We start from the raw sequence: 18,769 nt of genomic DNA, 5'->3' as shown, positions 1-18,769 counted from the left end.
ATGAAGAAGAATACGGGAGAATGGGAAAAGTTCACGGATCACCCATTTTCCAACTGCATTTTCTCCCCCATCAAGTAAGATGAAACATCACGTCGGTCTCATTTCATCAGAATCCATTCATAGAGTTGCACCTTTGCGACCACGGGCACGGAGATTATGCCGGAAGCGTGTAAAAAGTAACTCTGCTACCTTACACAATCATGAGCGGGTGTAGTCCCGGTAGGCGAAATGTTAGTAAAGTTTCCCAAAACTTATCGAAAACACGATCACCACGATCACAGACATCCTAACGGGTAGGCGTTCGGGCGTTACAAGTTTAAAATTGTAAAAAATCATTATTCCCATGTAGTCGTCATCTGCGGAAACGCGTGTTCCCGTGCATGGTGGTGTTGCAGTCCATCCTGCAGACAGGCCAGCCCGCGGGTCATTCATTTCTCAGTCGATCGATATTTCCTGTTTTCCGTTCGTTTGTTACTGTTTATCGGGTTCACCGCAAACACGTTCGACGGTTCGGTGCAGTTTCATCCGCGATCGCGTCTAGGTCTGCACTGGGTCCGATTGTGCAAATGCTTGTAAAAAGTGGAACCCCATTTTAACGTACATTGTTTTGAACACGCGTGAAGTAGTGAAGCGTGCGTAGCAGGTCAAATGATTGTTTCCCGTTTCCGTAAGCAAACATGGTAGTTGTAGGCAGCTCCGTAGACAGAGCCTCAAGAGTTGCTAGAACGTGTGCTGCCAGAAAGCAAACACAAAAGAAAAATCGACTGTCGAAAAGCGCAGCTCTCGAATAAGCGCAGTAGTGCAGGAGAAACATGAACAATTTAGAGAACAAAAAAGAAGCTACATCATGAAACGACTACGCAACGTCCCACGAGCGAAACGGTTAGGTTCGAGAGGAAGTCCTTTTGGAGGATTTGCTCGCGATTTCGCTCTACCTTTAACTCGTGTGTGCGGGTTCTTGAGGGTCGAGGCCGTTCTCAGTGCGATGGAGCTAGGGTGTGCGATAGTGGTGTAGATATAGATACGGATAAGCAACCATATGTGAGCGAATTGGACGTTGATGCTTTGTCGAACCATCAAAGACCGTGAGACCCGGGAACGAGGCCTCCGGCAAACGAGGAAGCAGCAGCCAGCTTCTACCGGCGGCCGGATGGTTATTTTTTTCTCGAGGGACAAGCGTCTGCATCTGTTAGTGGATTGTGTTGTGTAAAAACAGGTCGTTGCCGGAAAGTCTAGGCGTAGTTGTGTGAGCTGACTTGTGTGAGGATGCTGCCCATCGATATCGAAAACGCACGGTGTTTCGGTATGGGATATAAAACTGTACCCCCAGGCGAACTCTCCGAATCGAAGAGGCTGGGAGGAACGTACAGTGGTGCACGGAGCAGCAGCCACCGGGGTTTTCCCGGGAAGACAAGCCAAGTCCCGCCCGTATCTCTGCCGCATTTAATGGCGGCGCAGTTTCACGTAGTAGGAGATTATGACCGCTCAGTAGGAAATAGGGAAAAGAACTGATTCTGAGTGCAAACGAAGTGTCGCGGGAAATGAGAACGTGCTCCGCTTACAACAGTGCAGTGCAGTTGTATTTTTAGGCTGTCACTGCCCAAAATGTTAAAACAAAAAAAAACACTGAAATGCTCGGACACGCAATCTAAATCAGCAGAACAAGTGAATATGGCAAACAAAAAATGAAACAAAAAAGAAAAAAAAACATCTTAAACATCAAGTAATAGAATACAGCAGAACAAGAGGCAGACAGAAGAAATAACAAACGTAGAAAATGTAAAAACAAATGTTGCTAAATTAATCGTAGCAACGCCAGAGACGTGAAGAAGGAGAGTGCCGAACGTGGCCGTGGAAACTTTATTCAGATGCGAAAACTTTACTCTTCTTGTGACCGTAGGGGGTCGCCCGCTAAAGGTTAAATCTGAATCCTGTTCGAGTCCAAAACAGTCCGCGCGGAGAGAATCGTTGAGTGCACCGGCCGAACGGCACTCCTTTAAACACGAATGACGATAAATGAATGAACAAAAAACAACTGCATTAAAATGTGATTTATAATTATAGATAAACTGATTGAGTAATTATTAACGAAATAAAAACTCTATATATTAAAGCTTGTGCACGATTCCTTTTCTTTCTACCATGGCTCTATGCTTCCTGCGAGAGTAGTCCTTAACCCTCAGCTAATTTGCGTCCAGATTGGGTGCTGGTACGGTTTTCAAGGGCAAAAAAAGGAACTGCGCACACTCGGACGCGCACTCTCACCTGTTGAATGGGTCCGTGCAGATAGTTCCGTTCTTCGCGACGTCACTTTGGTCCGTGTAATGTGGCCATGTTTGCTGTTCGATGCACGGTGCAGCTATTTATAATCCACCGTGAAAGTATCGACCAAATAGCGGCGAGATTTCCAGCACCTGCAGTGAGCTTGCTGTAGCCCGGCTGGCAGTCTCATCTGAGAAATCCACGATGGAGTTATCCGATCTTCCGAACGAGGTGAGTTCGTCGCTAAGAAAAGTGTGAGTTTTCATTGTATTGTAAGAGATGTGTCGTTTGTCTGTTGCAGATTTTAGGTAAAATCTTCACCTTTCTTCCGGTGGATGAGCTCGTCCTTGCGGCCCGTGTGTGCACCGCGTGGAGCAGCGTAATTCGTACCTTTATCCTGCCAAAGCATGCCACGCTCCACGTTCGTCCCATTCATCCTGTTACGCATCAGCTGGTTGCCATGGAAACCGTCCTGGCGGCGCAATCTGTTCACCCATTCCCTAAATCCAACCTGAAGCTCACCATCGCGAACTAGCAGCTTGCGCAGCGGGCCGAATTTGGGCAGTTTTTTCAGCTGCAAGGACACGCGTTAAAATCGCTCACACTTCAGTGCACGCAGCTGATGGCGGAATTATTGGAAGTGTTTACAACGCTCTCCAATCTCGAACGGTTGTGCATCATCAGTGAATCGGAATCCCCGTACGGTTCGATTCCCGCTAACGTTCAAACGGCCCTTACGTCGCTAAAATCGCTCAAACACCTCAAGTTGCACCTGCCCTCGTACGGATTGCTGCGCAATCTTAGTTTCCTTGGCGGAGCGAAGCTCGTGTCGCTATCCTTTGAACGGTTCGAGATGGAGCTGCATCACCTGAAGCAACTGCTCGACGACCACCACAGGACACTCCGTGAGCTGACCGTTCGGGTGGAGGAAATGAAACCGCTCCTGGCGCTGTTGAACTCGTACACCGGGATGGAACTGTACAAGCTCAACCTGAAAAGCGCCGGAAATGAGGACGATTTTTCCGATGGCCTAATACTGCTGTTCGAAAAGCAACCGCAGCTTCGGTCACTTACGATCGGCTCGGAACTGTCACTGCGAGCCGTTGATGCACTGCCCAAGAAGCTGCTCTACCTGCAAGAGCTGGAGCTTATCGCGGAAAGCATCAACAACTGCAGGGCACTCGGGGAACTGCGGCATCTGCGGCGACTGACGATGTGCCTGTACGATGTCCGCGCTTGGGACGAGACGGTGCAGATTGACGGTGTAACAGAGCTGTCGCTGGCCGTCACCTTCCCACTTATTTCGCCGGCCATATTTTGTTCCTTTCCCAACCTGCACCGGTTGTACCTGGAGGACGTGGATGACGATTCGCTGATGCGGGACATCGTCGTCGTACGCACGCTGATGGAAAGCATGCGGAACGTGCGCATCCTGGATCTGGAGAACTTCGTGTTTAAGGAACGCGAGATCCTCAACGACGGTGTGCTGCGATTCGAGGAAATGGACCGCTTGGAGTGTCTAAAGTACAGCTGTCGTGACATGTCCGATGCCTCGCTGTTGACGCTGAACCTTCCAAACCTACGAGAACTGTATCTCACGCATTGTCCGCACGTAACGACCAAAGGTGTGGCTTCGTTAGTACGCAACTGTCCCCTGCTCGAGCGGCTTCACTTCGAATCGAACAAACGGGGCTTCGAGGACGACGGACTGGAGTTGATCACACGCAAGTTGACCCGTCTGCGGGCGCTGGTTCTGGTAAACCTTCGTGCCCTCACCAACGCGTCCGTTGATGCAATCGTTGCCAATTGCTTCAATCTCTTGGTAAGGCTCTAAGCTGTTGATTCTACGAGGCGTTAATTTTGTCCCATGTCCTTTTCACTCCTCCTTCAGGATATAACCATATCGCATTGTGTTGGAATCAAGCTGGAGAAGGCGCAAGCCATTGAGATGCTGTCGTCGGTGAAGTCGTTGAAGAACTTAATCTATAGCTAAGCGAGCAGAACCCTGTTAGTGATAAGCGAAATGCAAAAGTATTCTACATGCATCCATGACATGCACGATAGCTTCATGCACTTGCTTCGTGGCACCCAGAAATATATATGTATTTCAAGCCGGAGAATAAATGCAATGTCGCAACACAACCTTTACGATTATCCTCTTTATTATCTGCAATGTGTATTCTAATATCGATAATACAATACGTTCACAAATCTTGTCCCGTACCACGGTGGTGGTGTGTGTCCTTCGAAACCTCCCATCCCCAAACCGGTCCTTTATACGTTATTTTGCACTGAGCGTTATATTAATTCAACCTCCCGCCTGTCGGAAATATGTATGATTTTGTGTACCATCGTTTACGTTCCGTCCTTCCGTCCGCTGGATGACAATTTTCAATATCACTTGAGTTGTAGCCGTTTCGCAAAAGGAGGGGTTGATTTGCTGCGGGTGTTGTAAAAACATGAACAAAAGCGGCTGCAAACGTAACAAATTCGTACCGACATCGCTGGTGATCTTCGCGCCTTCAAATCAGGTCACCAGGGCTTCTCTTAATCGCACGGTTGTGCCTGACCAAAGAGAAAAAATACACTTCTATCCATAACAAACGCAATGCGATAATAATTCATTGTTGCCAAACTGCCTCTCTGTTATTTCATAATGCGTTTTTGTTTGCTTATTTATATCTTAACAACAGTTGCGCCAAACACATGTTTTTTGTTGCGACAAAACCGTTAGAAAATCCGGGGCGCATGCGAGCTTTCACGTGTTTTTCTTTGCTCATGCAGTGGCGCCTAGTATTCTTTATCAGAACCCTTTTTTGAGTAACGATGCCAATACGTATGAGTGGAATGTTTCCTTTTGGGGGTATCAACCGTACGCGTAATGATACAATGAGAGATAAGGTGGATGGTTGACATGTATTCAAACTTATCCTCCTTTTCCAGGAGTAACAGGATTGCTTAACTAAACACACACACGCACTTCACTTTCGATATTACGGTACTAAAGGTATACACATATTCGCCGTTCGTAACAAATCTACATAACCGCCCTGGCTTAAACTAATAGTCTCTATGAGTCTTTTGAACGGTTCTACCAAACGAACTAATAAAACAAACTTACATTAAGTACGGAAAATAAAACTTCACTCAACACACGCACACACTTGCTATGAACCGTGCTTGTATCACCTTTTGCGCTTTCCTCCCAGGGCTCGCTCCATTAACCTGCAATGATTCGAGTAAGTCCATAAAATATACGAACACGGCGTGCGACGGTGTTCTAATGTAAAATAAAAATTCTTTTACCTATTACTGCTACCCTACCCAATGCTATGAACAATGGTGCTAAAGCCTTCGATACATATATATATGCCTATGTTCCTCCCTTTCATTATGGTATACTGTGTAAAAACTGTTCTCGCATTATGCTACGATAGCGTGATACGCGGGGTTCTGGCGCAAAGTGCCCCTTGCACGTACTCCGTCAACGGCCGCATGCAACAACGTAACAAAAAACCTAACCCACATCGTTATAGCATGTGCGAAAAGGATGCTTTTGCTGCATGTTTGCCTCGGGGGTAAGCGGCCACTAGGAGATTCCTGCGGCAAATGGTTACTATACGATCGTCCTGCCTACAATGTGAACTTCTGGTATCCTTTAAAATGGTACATCGTTGGGCGTTCTAAACCATGCTAATACATGGTGTGTTCTGTTAAGCATTCGACAGATCGTTTGCTTCCGTTCGACCCCTTCGATTCTCCTACAGTTACGTTCTACTACTTATTGTCCTCTTCACACACACACGCTCAGCCTACTGAGAGAGGACGGCAGGGAAGTAGCATCGCTAAGGTTCATATTAAATTAGGTTCAATTTTTCCTATTACACCAATGATAGTAAACCTATGCTGTACGCTAGACGAGATCTTTTTCCTTTTGTTTCTTAATGAGAGATTGTATCGTTAATTGATTATGATTCACGTTTTGCTTGGATTGATGCACCATTCGATATGCCGACCCGGACCGGTCGCGCTTATCCTTTCATTTCAGATCCTTTCCCGCTTCGTTGAGCAGATTCGTTCTAATTCGATTCTTGTTTTGTTGCTTTTGGTTTCAGTGCGTACAACCTTGTGACATTTAGCTGAACTAGCAGTTGTGAGATATTATCTAGTGATTCCTGTTGAGTCGTTTTAACATTTGACGAGGGATAATGTCTTCCAATCTGCTCCACCATGACAGATCCATATCGTTTGCATGCTTGCGACTAAAACATGGTATAGCGTCAAAGTGCTACGATTCAGGCCGCTCTCCTAGCATTGATTGGGCGGCAGTATTGGCGGCCGTCGGCACAGGGACAACAGCAGTCGTTCCCCGTGGGTCAGTCTCATGCGTTACTCATCATCGCGATTGTAAGCTGTTCGAGGAGAATCCTGACTGCAGACTAGTCATCGAGCCTTTGTAGTTTGCTGAGCTGAGGATTTCGTGGAAATACATCAATTGAGCTGGTCCATCGCAGGACGGGGGACACATCCATTGCAGGACGTACGTGCCAGTGGATGCCATTTCGTGTGACCCCTATTTTGCGGAGAACAGTGAAAGGAAAACGAAATTAGCTACTGTACATCCTTGGCAGGAAGCAGGAAATATCCACAGCTTCGAATAGCATTTCAACACCAGTACCTGAACTCCTTCCTTCGGGCGGCATTTGACGCTCTGTTCAATTTTCTTATAGTTGAGCCCTTCTTTATACTCCGGCGCATCGAACACAGAGGAAAAGTTATCTAAAAACGTAAAAAATAAGAAACGTTAAGCCTTAACGCATCCAAACACAACGGACACCGGTCTGAATCCTGAACGTACCGTTTCCTCGCTGCTCCAGCTCTGTGTCCGTGTGATAAACCGCGAAAAGTGCATCATACTTCAGCACCTCAAAGTCCCACGTGAGGACACTCTTCGGGTCGGTGTTGTAAATGAGTAGCTCGAACAGCTGGCCGGGCTTGAGGTCAACCGATTTGTAGAGTCCGTGATGATCGTGCGATTGTACGGCACCGTTGCTTTCCTCGATCGATTCCGATTTGTAGAGATGCTTCGGAACTAGACCCCCTTCATGGATTAACGTCTGCGAACGAAGGCGTACGGAGCCGGTCGATTATTGAACGATTGGTGTACGGTGGCAACAAATGGATGTAAAACGACGTTACAAAGAAATGGGAAATCGAGCAAAAGCGATACTACCAAAAATGGCTGGATATTTTGTCTTTTCGTTAGCGGAAACAATTGGATACAGTGGATGTGAAAAAGAGAGCAAAAACGAGCCTGCGATGGTTGATGGATGCAATTTCGTAAGGCCAATATTTGTTTTCAGCAGGCGCAATGAAATGGTATAACCGATGCAAAGGATACAATTTTTAAGTGTCTCAGCAGCTTCCGGGACAGAAGTTTGGCATACGCATACGCTAAATACGGTTGATGTCGAAGGGTTGCAAAAAGCACGTGATCACGCGATGGAGTTGCATGAAACGCTAACAGCATGAGAACGGACGAGCATAAAACAGGACGATACAAAGGACGAAATACGAGCGCACACACGGTTACACTTGTTGCAGAGCACGAGGCAATTATGGGAAATGAAGTCCTCAGACAACAACACATGTGTATTGCGATGTGAATGAATTGATTGATCGAGATTGATCAGATTGTCGTACGAGCAAAAATGCCAGTTGAACAGTGAACGCAAAAAGGTGAGGAAGAAAAATGTAGTTGCACAGGTATCTTACACAATGGCACACGCTCAGAAAGCAACGCGTGTACAGTTTGGCCGGTATCGGTTCCACCACCGTCGGTATGCTGTTGAGCTGCACAGAACGGCAAATGACGGAACGGTAGCTGTTAGTACTTGGTGAAAAAAAATCGAAAACTTCACGGTCTATACCGAGGAGGAATTGGGAACACGCGAGGTAAAGATCCGAGGATTTTTCTTGGATAGAGGCACAGATGCATCCTAAATACACTCTGCACAGCCATATTGCGACAACTTACATTGCAAGAGCCTCCCAAAAAGCTCGGGATCTTATCCGTATCGATGTACTGCTCGAGACCGTCCTCCGCGTGCATGCAATCCGGACCGCCAAAGAACAGAAACTTGGAGCGAGTATTTTCATCTGAAAATAAGAGATCATGAGCGTTATTACAAATGCAATGAGCGGGTTATTTGCGTCTTACCGATGAATGCGCTAACGATGGTCCACAGGACAGGGAATACACGGGGTGCTCGCACGATCAACACGCGGCCCATCGTTTCGGGGTAGTTTTTCTCGACCGTTTCAATAATGCGCAGCAGAGCCTTCACACCCGGACGCCACAGATGCCGCATCGACAGCCCATCCAGGTCAACCAGCAGGCACCAGTTCCAGATTGGCTTGCCAAACAGCTTCGTGGCCTCCTTCATCAGTTTCAAGCCTTCCTCGCAGATGTGCAGCGTCTGGGGGAAGAAGAAAGCGCTTGTTTACTACTTGGCGGATGTGGCGAATTCCGAATTGATAACACCCGGAACTGGAGTGCTAGTGGGCTGCCCCGGGAGAAAGGCCATAAAGCGAGCCACGACCCCCTTCGGAATGGGTGGATTCCTTCACTAATGAGAATTGTGATAACACCCTAAGGTCGAGGCTTCGGGTCTTTGTTTTGCCAGTTACCGATAAAGATAACCCCCACGAGGAGGTTCCTGTTGTAGGTCACAACGCAAAGCCATTGACCTGCGCGTGCTGAAACGTACCAATTTTAGCAGCTCATCTTCACCGACCGACTTCAGCAACCCTTTGACGTCCATCGTGCCAAGCCGCAGGATGTACAACGGTCGTCCGTCCTTATCGTGATGGTGCCAACCACCGGGAAAGTACTTTTCCACCACAACCGGCGTTTTGTACTCGCCCAGGATGTCGTCGATCCGGTGCTCCTTGCGCCATTGAAGCGACTCCTGCAACATGGCCGTCGCCTTGTCGATGCTAAAATCGCGCGCTCGCAAAAACCGCAACAACGTCTGGTAGTCCGGTTCCGGGTGTTCCGAGGGCGTCTGCTCGAAGCGTTTGCGCAACTGCACGAGCTTCGACTCTTGCAGGGGCGTTAATTGGCCGAGATATTTGGCGATGTAATCCGCGTCTAGGATGGAATTATCGCGACAGAGTGGCGGTTTCTCTGCCAGCACCGTGGTGGTCGATGACGCGTTTGCCAAGCTAACCGTTGTGTCGGCTTCCCATCTGTGTGTAGGGACAGAAAAAAGGCATGAAAAAAACATGACACCATGACATGTCGCTTCCACGAACCTGTCTACATGCGTGATGCCCTCCAGCTTCAGTTCGTTCACGAAGTACTCGATGATTTCCTTGCCCTTAAGGGTCGTCTGCGTGTACTGCTTCATGCCCATCTTCTCCATCGAGTGCTCAATCCCAAAGAAGTTCTTGATGTCAAGCGTTGCCGTCTGGTCGAAGCACGTCCAGTCTGGGTTTTCCGGGTGAGCATAGTACCGGCATTTCTCAAAGATTTCCACACGCGTTGCAAACGACTCATTCGTCGCCTCAATGTTCAACGTGCGCGTCTTCATGTCAAGAAAGTTCTTCTGGATGAAGAACACCACGTCGACACCGATGATCTTCTTGATGAGGTACGGTGCCTCAACCGCGATCTTGCAGCGACGTTTCGTGTCCCGGCGCGATCCATTCTCGTACACGCTGTCCTCGATCACCTCACAATCCAGGACGATCGGCATTTGCGGGCATGTTGGAAAGCGGCGCTCGTATGCCTGCAATTTAGGGGATAGCAAAAACACAACGATAACGATCAGTTGAGCTGCATATTGTTGCACTACATGTTGCACTTTGAATGGGGCAATAAATTTGCTTCAATTGCTGTCCGAGCTTGCCATTATACGCAGCTTGTGGACGTTTGTACGAAACGAGCTATTCAAATGATCATTCGCCCTCTTTTCGCTTTGGAGAAAACGGTTCAGTGGCAACGAAAAGATAACTAATTGACGTAAGTTTCGTTTATGAGAACACGTTATCTTACAATGCGTGGCTTATCTTACAAAACATTTGCTGTAATATAAATCATAGATTAAACTAGAGTTGAAAAATGCTTTTTTGAATACGATCATCGATTATGTACAAGAGAAAGCCAACAGAATATTTACTTGCTTTGAGTCAGAACAGATAAATCAACAGAAATTGTGCTTTCCAACGAAATGTCGTTTAACGAAATTGAATCATTATTGTCGCTAAACCGGTTTGCAATGCTCGCAAGCAGAGACAGTGAAGCTGTGCTGTATTATTTATTAATCCGAAAAAAGAACCTCGGCAAAATGTGCTTGTGTAACGCAATCTGTAATGAAGTTTGTGTAACCGACCCGTGACCGTAGTCTCGAGCATCTTGCTCTCGTTGCTACCGATTCCGGTGATGAAAAATAAATTAAATTTGCTTTCTTAGCATCCCAGAGCCACGAGCTCACAGGCTTTATTAACGCAAAGCACTTCCTACAGCCATAGTCGCCCACACGCTTTCCTGGAGGAAAAGTTAAACCAAGCTGCTGCTCCTGCTCTCTTTAGCACATTGGCATTCGCTTCGAAACCGAAGAACGATGCCATTTTCCTTCCACCCACCATGAGTCGACAAAAGGCTCGTGTGTCCTATAGCGACGCCATGAGCCCAAAAAAGAAAAGAAAATCGAAGTGAAGAGGAAAAGGCTCACGTTACTATCGCTACGACGTAAGGACGCCCGGTTCTTGCCTTCCGTAACCTTAACCTTCCACGACGGGGGCTCTGGATAAAGTTTTGTCAATAATTGCGAAACCTACGTCAATTAAACTGCGATGTCAGTAGCGACAGTAACGCCAACAACTCATCAACCCGGAATGGGCGGCAGATTATCATTCAATAAACTGTGCGCAAAACCCCTAGCGAAGCGATGAATGGAGGATTAAACCCATCAGTCTGTCCTTGACGGGGCTAAAGGAGGTGAGTTAGGTGTCCTAAGCCAGTTGCCGTTCGACATTCACAAGGAGCACCACCTATTGAAAGGACCTTCGGAAGGGTTCTCACCACCAGCAGAGCTAGCTTCCTTTTTTATCCTTTCGCGCGTCGTTTAACGATCAATCAATTAGGCAACAATTGACAAGGGGCAACAGTCGATCGGACGTAAATTACTAACAGCCTTAAGCCCTAATAAACCTCCGCCACAACGACCGGAACCGGACCGGATTCTCCACACGACAGGAACTGGATGTTAGTGGCATTTCCTCGCGTTTTTTTCGATTTTATTGTGTTCCCGCGCCTTCCGAAGGCGTGCAAATGACGCGCCGGGTGTCAGCACCGTTGCACCGTTTCCTGACAAAACCCCATAATCACAAGTACGGATCGCTCAGTGCTCCCATCCCCACGTTAATCAATTTATAAATAGCGCTCGTCTTCAACACCAGCAGCCCGGTGGAGGAGCCACATGAAACCACATGAAACGTCCGCCAACGAAGCGTATCCTCTTCGTTGCGCTCTTGCTTCCCGCCCGGGTTGGGCGTTGGAAAAATGATACTTTTCACTGTCACTGGCAGGCACACACACACACACACGTGGATGGGGGTGGAAGTCTCTATCTAGTGCGCTTTGGGGCGCCATTTGGGGGCCGCACAGCTTGGTCACTGCCAACGTAACAGACAGCCACACGTTCGTTGCGGTGTTGCTGATAAATGGGGCGCCTTTCATGATATCGGTGTGGCCAGAGGCACGGCACCATGGGCTTTTCAAGTGCCCGGCTGGGCCACCTATACAACCGCCACCCCCCTGGTGGTTTCAGCGCACTTTCACAGGGCCCGATCGTTTTGCCATTTTGCAAGCACATTCGCCTGCTCTCTAACAGCACGGGTTTGATCAATATGTTGCATTAGTCGATTGTCGAGCTGGGGGTGGACTGTAACTGAGCCACTTGTTGAGTGTGGCCGGTGGTGGTTTGGTTGAGAATTATAAAATCCCCGTCCCAAACGAAAAAGGAGCGAGGCCCGTCGTTTATCATGATGCTTCTGACGCCTGCAACTCGGGTTGACATGTTTGTGCAACGACGGGTTTTTGGATGGCCAACGGAATGAAGGAAAGTTCGCTTCCATCGGTACTGAATGACGTCGATTAGCGGTTGTTAACTATTATTTTTTTGCCCTTTTTTGTGTTGCTCCAGCACATCGTGTCGAATTACATCGCTTCAACTGGCCTCCTGGTGGTGGGCACTCTAATCTATCGGCACTCAAATGACCGAGCTTTTCGCGTGGTGTATAATTTTCCTTCCCATAGGTCCCCGTGTGATGGCCTTTGCCTCGTTTTCACTGGGTATGAGGATTTGATTAGATCTCCGCGTTACGGGTCAATGGCTGAACTCTGGCCTAGCAGGGTTTAGCCCTCAGCAGTAGGAGGATCGTTCCCTGAAGAGCCCTCGCATGCATATAACGTGCGTCGTCATCGGATGCACGTGTTCAAACCGAGCGGACGGTTGAACTTTGGCTTTTCTTTTCCACCGTCGCAATCATGGCACGCGAAATGATAAGCTAGCGCGCTGACCAGGTGCGCGTGTGGTTCGTTACAACTTCCATCGGCACCCAGGAGCAGGTCGTTTACATACCGGAAAATAGATCGGTGGCCCTCCTACCGCCTACGGTAAGGATAACGCAAACAAAACGCCGCACGTGGTGCAGAAGGAAACCGGTCCCTCGGGTCCCGCACACAATCAATACTAATTCCGCCACTAATCACCGGGTTTGAACGTTGATTATCCAATCAGCGGGGATTGAGAGCGTGTTGCCTGTGACCGGCCCCGTGCGGGTTGGAGGTCGTTCAGTTGCGTCCACTTAAGCGAACAATACGGCCACGGGCATTTTCCACAACAGGCCGCATTTTCCCTTTTTCCGGTTTCGAGGGAAGATGCGGTATCGATCGTTCTTTGGATCTCGGTTAAACCAACCGGAAAAGCCGCTTACCGCCTACCGAAGGAAGCACCAAACGTCCGAATATTGATTTCCTGCCTCAACGCTATCAATCATTCAGCGTTATAATAACGCCGCGTTAAAGGAACAGCAGCACCTGTTGTAGAATCCGCGTGCTGGATCGCCTGGAAGAACTGCACAGCCGTTTCCCGGTGGCGGCTGATGCATGAGTTATGATCGAGAAAATGTACAAATTTAACCAAACCATCCCTTGGTAGGGCCTGGGGCTCTTGAATTATTCAAATTAACGTTCACTTTGCCCTCCATTGCGAGGCGCTCCAAGGACGAACAGTTTAAGTCAACGAGAGGAACCGCACGCGAAATGCTGCTGTGTGTTTGGCTTGCTAATCTAGGCCTTAACCCTACGTTCCTGCGACAACTTGTATTGCGGTGATGGCGATGGTTTGCGAGAAACGCACCGCGGACAAAGGGCATAGGGCACACCAATTGCATCCAAAGGGGTCCTCCTATGCCTTTGCCCGATTGTGCGACTTTTCCTTTGCGCAAAAGGTGCATCAGCGCTTTCGGAGCCAACAAACCGAGCGTTATGGGACAAAAAGCGGGAAACTTTTGCCAAACAAACAACCGGTACCGGTTGGTAATCGCAATACCGACCCACGCGTCGAATATCGGCAAACATTGGCATGTGGATCTTCCGGTTCTTTTTTGTACGCTTTATGCCACTTTTGTTTATCATTTATTCACCCATTTGCGTGCACCGCCACCCTCGCAAACCCCAAACCCCAATAGAATGTGGGGTTCTCGGGTGGAAATTAGGTCGTCAAATGAACGGTTTCGCTTTTCAGTATGCTCCCGTCCCACGATGCAGCGCAATTTTCCTTCCATCATAGCAACGTGCAACGGTTCTGTTTTGGCTTGGGGGTTTGCCCTTTTTTTTTTGCAGCTCACAGCCACAACCTGCCTTAAGGGTCACGTATTTTTGGGCCGTACCGTACGCGTGTGAAGCCCTACGAGTGAGGACGTTGCACTTTTGTACAACAAGTACGGCTCCGGTTCTCAGGTGACTGACATTACTGACTTACCCTTCAATTGGCCACAGCATGGAGAGCGCGTTTTCGTAGGCAAATTGTTGCACGCGTGCTTTTCCGGCCAGCAGGGGGGTCTTAATTTGTTTTTTATGGCTTTTCTTTTTGCCAAACAATGTCCCATATTGTTACGTAAAGCTTAGCTTATGACATGCTGCGTGTAATGAAACTGATTTTCTACCAAAAACGAGTGACATACGGTGGCCATTTCTGTGGTTCAGTGATATTATTTATATGTCTTCATTTTATGTTGAATTAGCAAACAAATAAACAATTTGTGTTAGCATCTTTTCCTACATTTCGAAAACCCTTCTTAAATTGTTTGAGCAGAAAACACAAAAAAAACGCTACGAGCCTTTTTTACAGCTCCATCAAAGAACGATCCTCGTAAAACGAACCATTCGAAAAGCGCACTAGCCCAAGGACAACGCGGCGGCTTTTCGCGCGCCTTTTCCCGCAATTGCACCAATCAAATCACGGTGTGTCTGATCGAGCAATTTACTCTGAACTGGCGGCTCATAAAAACCGATGATCCTTTATCTTTCCTCGCATGCATCAACACTAAAGCGCTTCAAAAAAGCGTCAGAAACAGCAGCACCATCGTAAATGCCATTAATGTCATCGGATCGGCCTGCCTGCAATCCTTCCCGTACAGCCACGATTGCTCGATGTTTCCACAACACACGGTGGTTGGTTGCTGTTTTTGTAACCTTTCACGATCGTTAACACCACCCCACCAGTTCACACATGTGGTGTTAACAGTGCTTTGCTAATTTCTGCCCCACTGCGGGAGCTCTTCCTGGCGGCGCTCAACGGAGGTTGCAAAATTCAATATTTCGATCAGCATCATTCGTAGCACGTGGACGGCGGCGGTGTTTACTAAAGCCAAGTGCTGCAATGCAACCGATTAAATTGCAGCTAGTGCTTTCATCATTTCGGTGAACGAATTTTGTTTGTAAAATATCGTTTTTCTCCAGTTCAACAAAAAAAAAGGAAAAACTGCCGTCGGCAACGAAAAACAGCGCCACGAGGGATGACGTAAGAACTGGTCAAATTAATTTTATCGCATTCCGAAGCGCTCCGGACCGGGGTGTGCGTGTGTGTGTGTGTGGGTCTGTGCTCGAGAAGGGTAAAATTGGGGATGAAAAGGGCACCCAACATTCTCGACAATTCACTCAAAACACGCGCACGTTGGCGAGTCGCCAGTCAACGCCAGGTTTCGAGCAAAAAAGGAGCACTTAATTCGTGGGAAAATCCCTGCACAACATTGGCGCAAATTTTTCAGGAGAGCGCCGTTTGTTGACCTTTAAATGTACCCCCACCACTGCCATTACTGTTTGGGGTGTTCTTCGTGGCCTTCATGAACAGCTCGAAATGGAATGGGCCATTTTAACAGCTGATAAATCCGGCCACCAGAATCATTCGGTGAGTTGGGATGGAAAATTACGCCCAGGGCCGAAATGGTGGCACTATTGCACCATTTGCTGGAAGCGGTACCGAGTCTTCACTGACTCTCGATCCGTGTCTAAAACAGAGAGAGAAAGAGAGAGAGAGAGAGAGAGAGAGACACCGAAAGATGCTTTAGATTTGTTACTGTTTCGAAAGTCGGCTGCAATCCGCCGCGAGCCAATGTTCCGACATTCGCATGGCATAAAGGCGCCTCTTGGCCACGTCGTACCCGTGGGGTGGGGGGGGGGGGCGGGGGTCTCCCACCCCCCCCCCCTCTTCCACCAAAACCGGCGCGATGTTATGTTGGAAAAATGCACGACAACCGACGTGTGTGAGTGTGTGCGCACGCGCGCACTTTCGAGCAATTTCGTCCGGCGGTTCATTCCGTTGCGAATTTTCCACCACCTCTCACCGAACTGCTCACCCTCTCTGGTGTGTGTGCATGTGTGTGTGGTTTCAGCACCGGTGCAACCTTGAAATCGGAGGGTGCAGTTTTCCACTGCGGTTACATCGAAAAACGCGGCGAATCAAACACGAACTGGGAGGAATTCCGGCTGACCTAAAGGGTACAATTCCCGGCTCTTTGGGAGTAGCTTCCTCAAAGTGCCCGTTGAAAATAGGACCTTCGGGAAAAGGTCGCGCCCACGAGACACCTTCCAAAAAGGGGGGTGGTTGGATGGGTGGCACACATTCGCCTCACCGAACACTGTCCGTTACCATTATCGCTCGTTCGTGCGCTTGTATAAATAGACTGTCGATTTAACGCCTTTTTTTTTGTTAAATCGTGTAAATTACTTTTTTTTACCTTTTTTCCAACTCTCAAATAAAATTAACTCTCATGCAGACGTTTGTTTTTTCTCTTGTCACTACTCACAATAAGCCACCGTCGAGTTTAGTGAAGGGACTAGAGTAAATTCCATCAGCACAGCAAAAAATGAAGCACGTCTAAGGACCCTCGAGCCAGCGTGTTGGTAAAAGCTTCGCCACGTAGATCACATTAAGCGAAATGGAGTTTTATGGAAGAGAAAAGTTTTCCCCAACCAACCGGACTGACGAAGTTAAGTCGAAAGGGGACAAATTCGGACTGCGCGGCGGGCACTGATTAAGCGCCAAATTGATGAAGCACTCCTTCGGGACCACTAAAGAGTCCTGACCTTTCTCCCCGAGGGGGGTTGTAGATAAGCATCGACAAGCGAGAATGGGATGGAAAATTTACCGTCGAGTTGTGGTGTAAAATTTCTCCCCCACGAGATGCAATGATTGGACGCCTCCGGGTGTTTAGTTGCAGCGCGAGGAGAACGTATTCTGGGTTGAGGGGTTTAATTTTTGGGTACAGCTTTAGAAAAGTAATTTTAACACATGCTCTTGATTGCTCGGATTGTACCAATGGTTCAAAAGAAGGGCGGTCTGAAGCTAAATTTTAACAACGATCTTATATACGATCTTTTCAGCAGAACAAATCTTCTCCATTAATATTTCTACTATGAGTTCCTAACGTTTATTAGACACGGCCACAGGATAATCAATATGACTTTCTTATCTCCGTTTATCTTCAAATTATATGTATTGAGTTTCAATCGTTAAGGCATCAAAATTCGAATCCAAACCAGCGGCGGCGCTACCCAATTTAGGGCACTTAAGCCATCTCATTACTTTCGTTTGGAGCCCCGCGGCGGATGGGTTATAAAATTTGTTCAATATTCATTAGCGCGTTCGCGTTCTTTGGGGCTGGCTGTATAAATTTCCGCTCGCCTTGAGCGTGCTTAATTGTTCGTTCCTCGGAAGGGTGCGCCAAGAAAATGTGCACTGAAAAGACGACCGAAAGGTAAATGAGCGCATTCATGTGGGACTTCTAGAAACGTGGAAATAATTCTATTCAACTCAGTGACGCACGAATCATCGTTTTTATTTTTGTAAAGCAGTAGCTTGAGTTTTGGTTAAAATATAATGTTTTTAATAAAGATAACCTTCGCGTCGCGTCACATCAGTTGATCATCCAAGATTTAACACCAAAAAATTGATTTTATTTGCTATCGTGCTCTCGTCCTGTTAGGCCTTTTTGTAACGAGCCGTGTGAGTGAACAAATAAACCATACGGTAAAGATTTATGGCAGGAAAATGAAGGTCAAGTGAAACACTCGAGTCGAATGGTGCTTGCAAGCGGGACTACGAAACGGCTTATTGTCGAGCCGTTCGTTTACCACAAGCTTCTGATACAAAACGCACTCAACAGTGCGGCGATGTTGAGGTCAACTAATGGCCCATTGAACCTGAAGGAAAAGGCACACAGAGATTTTGTTGGCACGGTAATGAGCCACAAAAACAAGGCAAAAATGTGAGTTGACTTAAACTGGAGCTCCCTGCAAGTGTTTAGTAAACAAACAAACGAAAAAAAAAAACAGACAATCAAAGCGTTACAAAACCACACACAGCCTACTTGGCGGCTGTTTTTCAGCAATCGCGCCTTGCGCCACGTGGAAGGGAAGAGCTTTTCTTTTTTCTTTGGTGTGTTAGATTAGCAGCACATTTCGTGCACGTACGGCATTAAATAAAAAACGACATTGTTTTGTGGTGGTGAAACAAAAATAAACGAACGCCAGCGTCGTACGAATCGGGGAAAATAAAACCAAGGACTTCGTGTGAGGTGCACGGAACCGGTCGCTGTCTGCCCTTCGGTAGGGCGTCCCTGATATAATTATCGACTGTAGTAACGGGTGCCGGTGGCTAAATGCCTGCCGTGTTGACCGACCGGTATTGAGAAAGCCATCCGCGCGTGATGCAGCGACGTGTTGTTTATATCACAAACCCCGCGAAATGCCCGTGAGCGCATAAAGGGCGGGAAAATCGCTCGTGGTGGGTGGGAACAGGGACCAAAAAAAGGGGGATGGTTCCGGTGGGGTGGGTGGTTTAAACAATAGTCTTCATCTTCGTTTACTTACCGCCACCACCAGCTCGAAAGGATATTTGTAGATCCGGACGGGAGACTCATACTTTTGCACCAT

The 18,769-nt window shown here is 47.8% G+C and overlaps 2 protein-coding genes across 2 annotated transcripts; one reads left to right on the top strand and one right to left on the bottom strand.

The window, feature by feature from the left end:
* Nucleotides 1-2,451: 2,451 nt before the first annotated feature.
* On the top strand, nucleotides 2,452-4,341 carry LOC128726718 (uncharacterized). The gene is given in 3 exon segments (XM_053820541.1): nucleotides 2,452-2,493; nucleotides 2,564-4,084; nucleotides 4,154-4,341. Coding segments are annotated over 3 exon segments (1,650 nt in total). The 5' UTR covers nucleotides 2,452-2,466; the 3' UTR covers nucleotides 4,256-4,341.
* Nucleotides 4,342-6,658: 2,317 nt separating this feature from the next.
* LOC128725906 (protein real-time) lies at nucleotides 6,659-18,769 on the bottom strand. Its single transcript, XM_053819680.1, has 8 exons — nucleotides 18,707-18,769; nucleotides 9,580-10,055; nucleotides 9,033-9,513; nucleotides 8,483-8,741; nucleotides 8,300-8,421; nucleotides 7,121-7,379; nucleotides 6,941-7,041; nucleotides 6,659-6,835 (listed from the first exon to the last, which is right to left on the bottom strand). The coding sequence occupies exons 1-8, from the start codon at nucleotides 18,767-18,769 to the stop codon at nucleotides 6,659-6,661; spliced, it is 1,938 nt and encodes a 645-aa protein (XP_053675655.1).

Source organism: Anopheles nili, chromosome 3, assembly GCF_943737925.1.
Source record: "Anopheles nili chromosome 3, idAnoNiliSN_F5_01, whole genome shotgun sequence".
In the NCBI taxonomy this organism is placed as follows: domain Eukaryota; kingdom Metazoa; phylum Arthropoda; class Insecta; order Diptera; family Culicidae; genus Anopheles; species Anopheles nili.
Note: the sequence above shows the minus strand (reverse complement) of the source record. Positions and strands in the feature narration are given on the sequence as shown.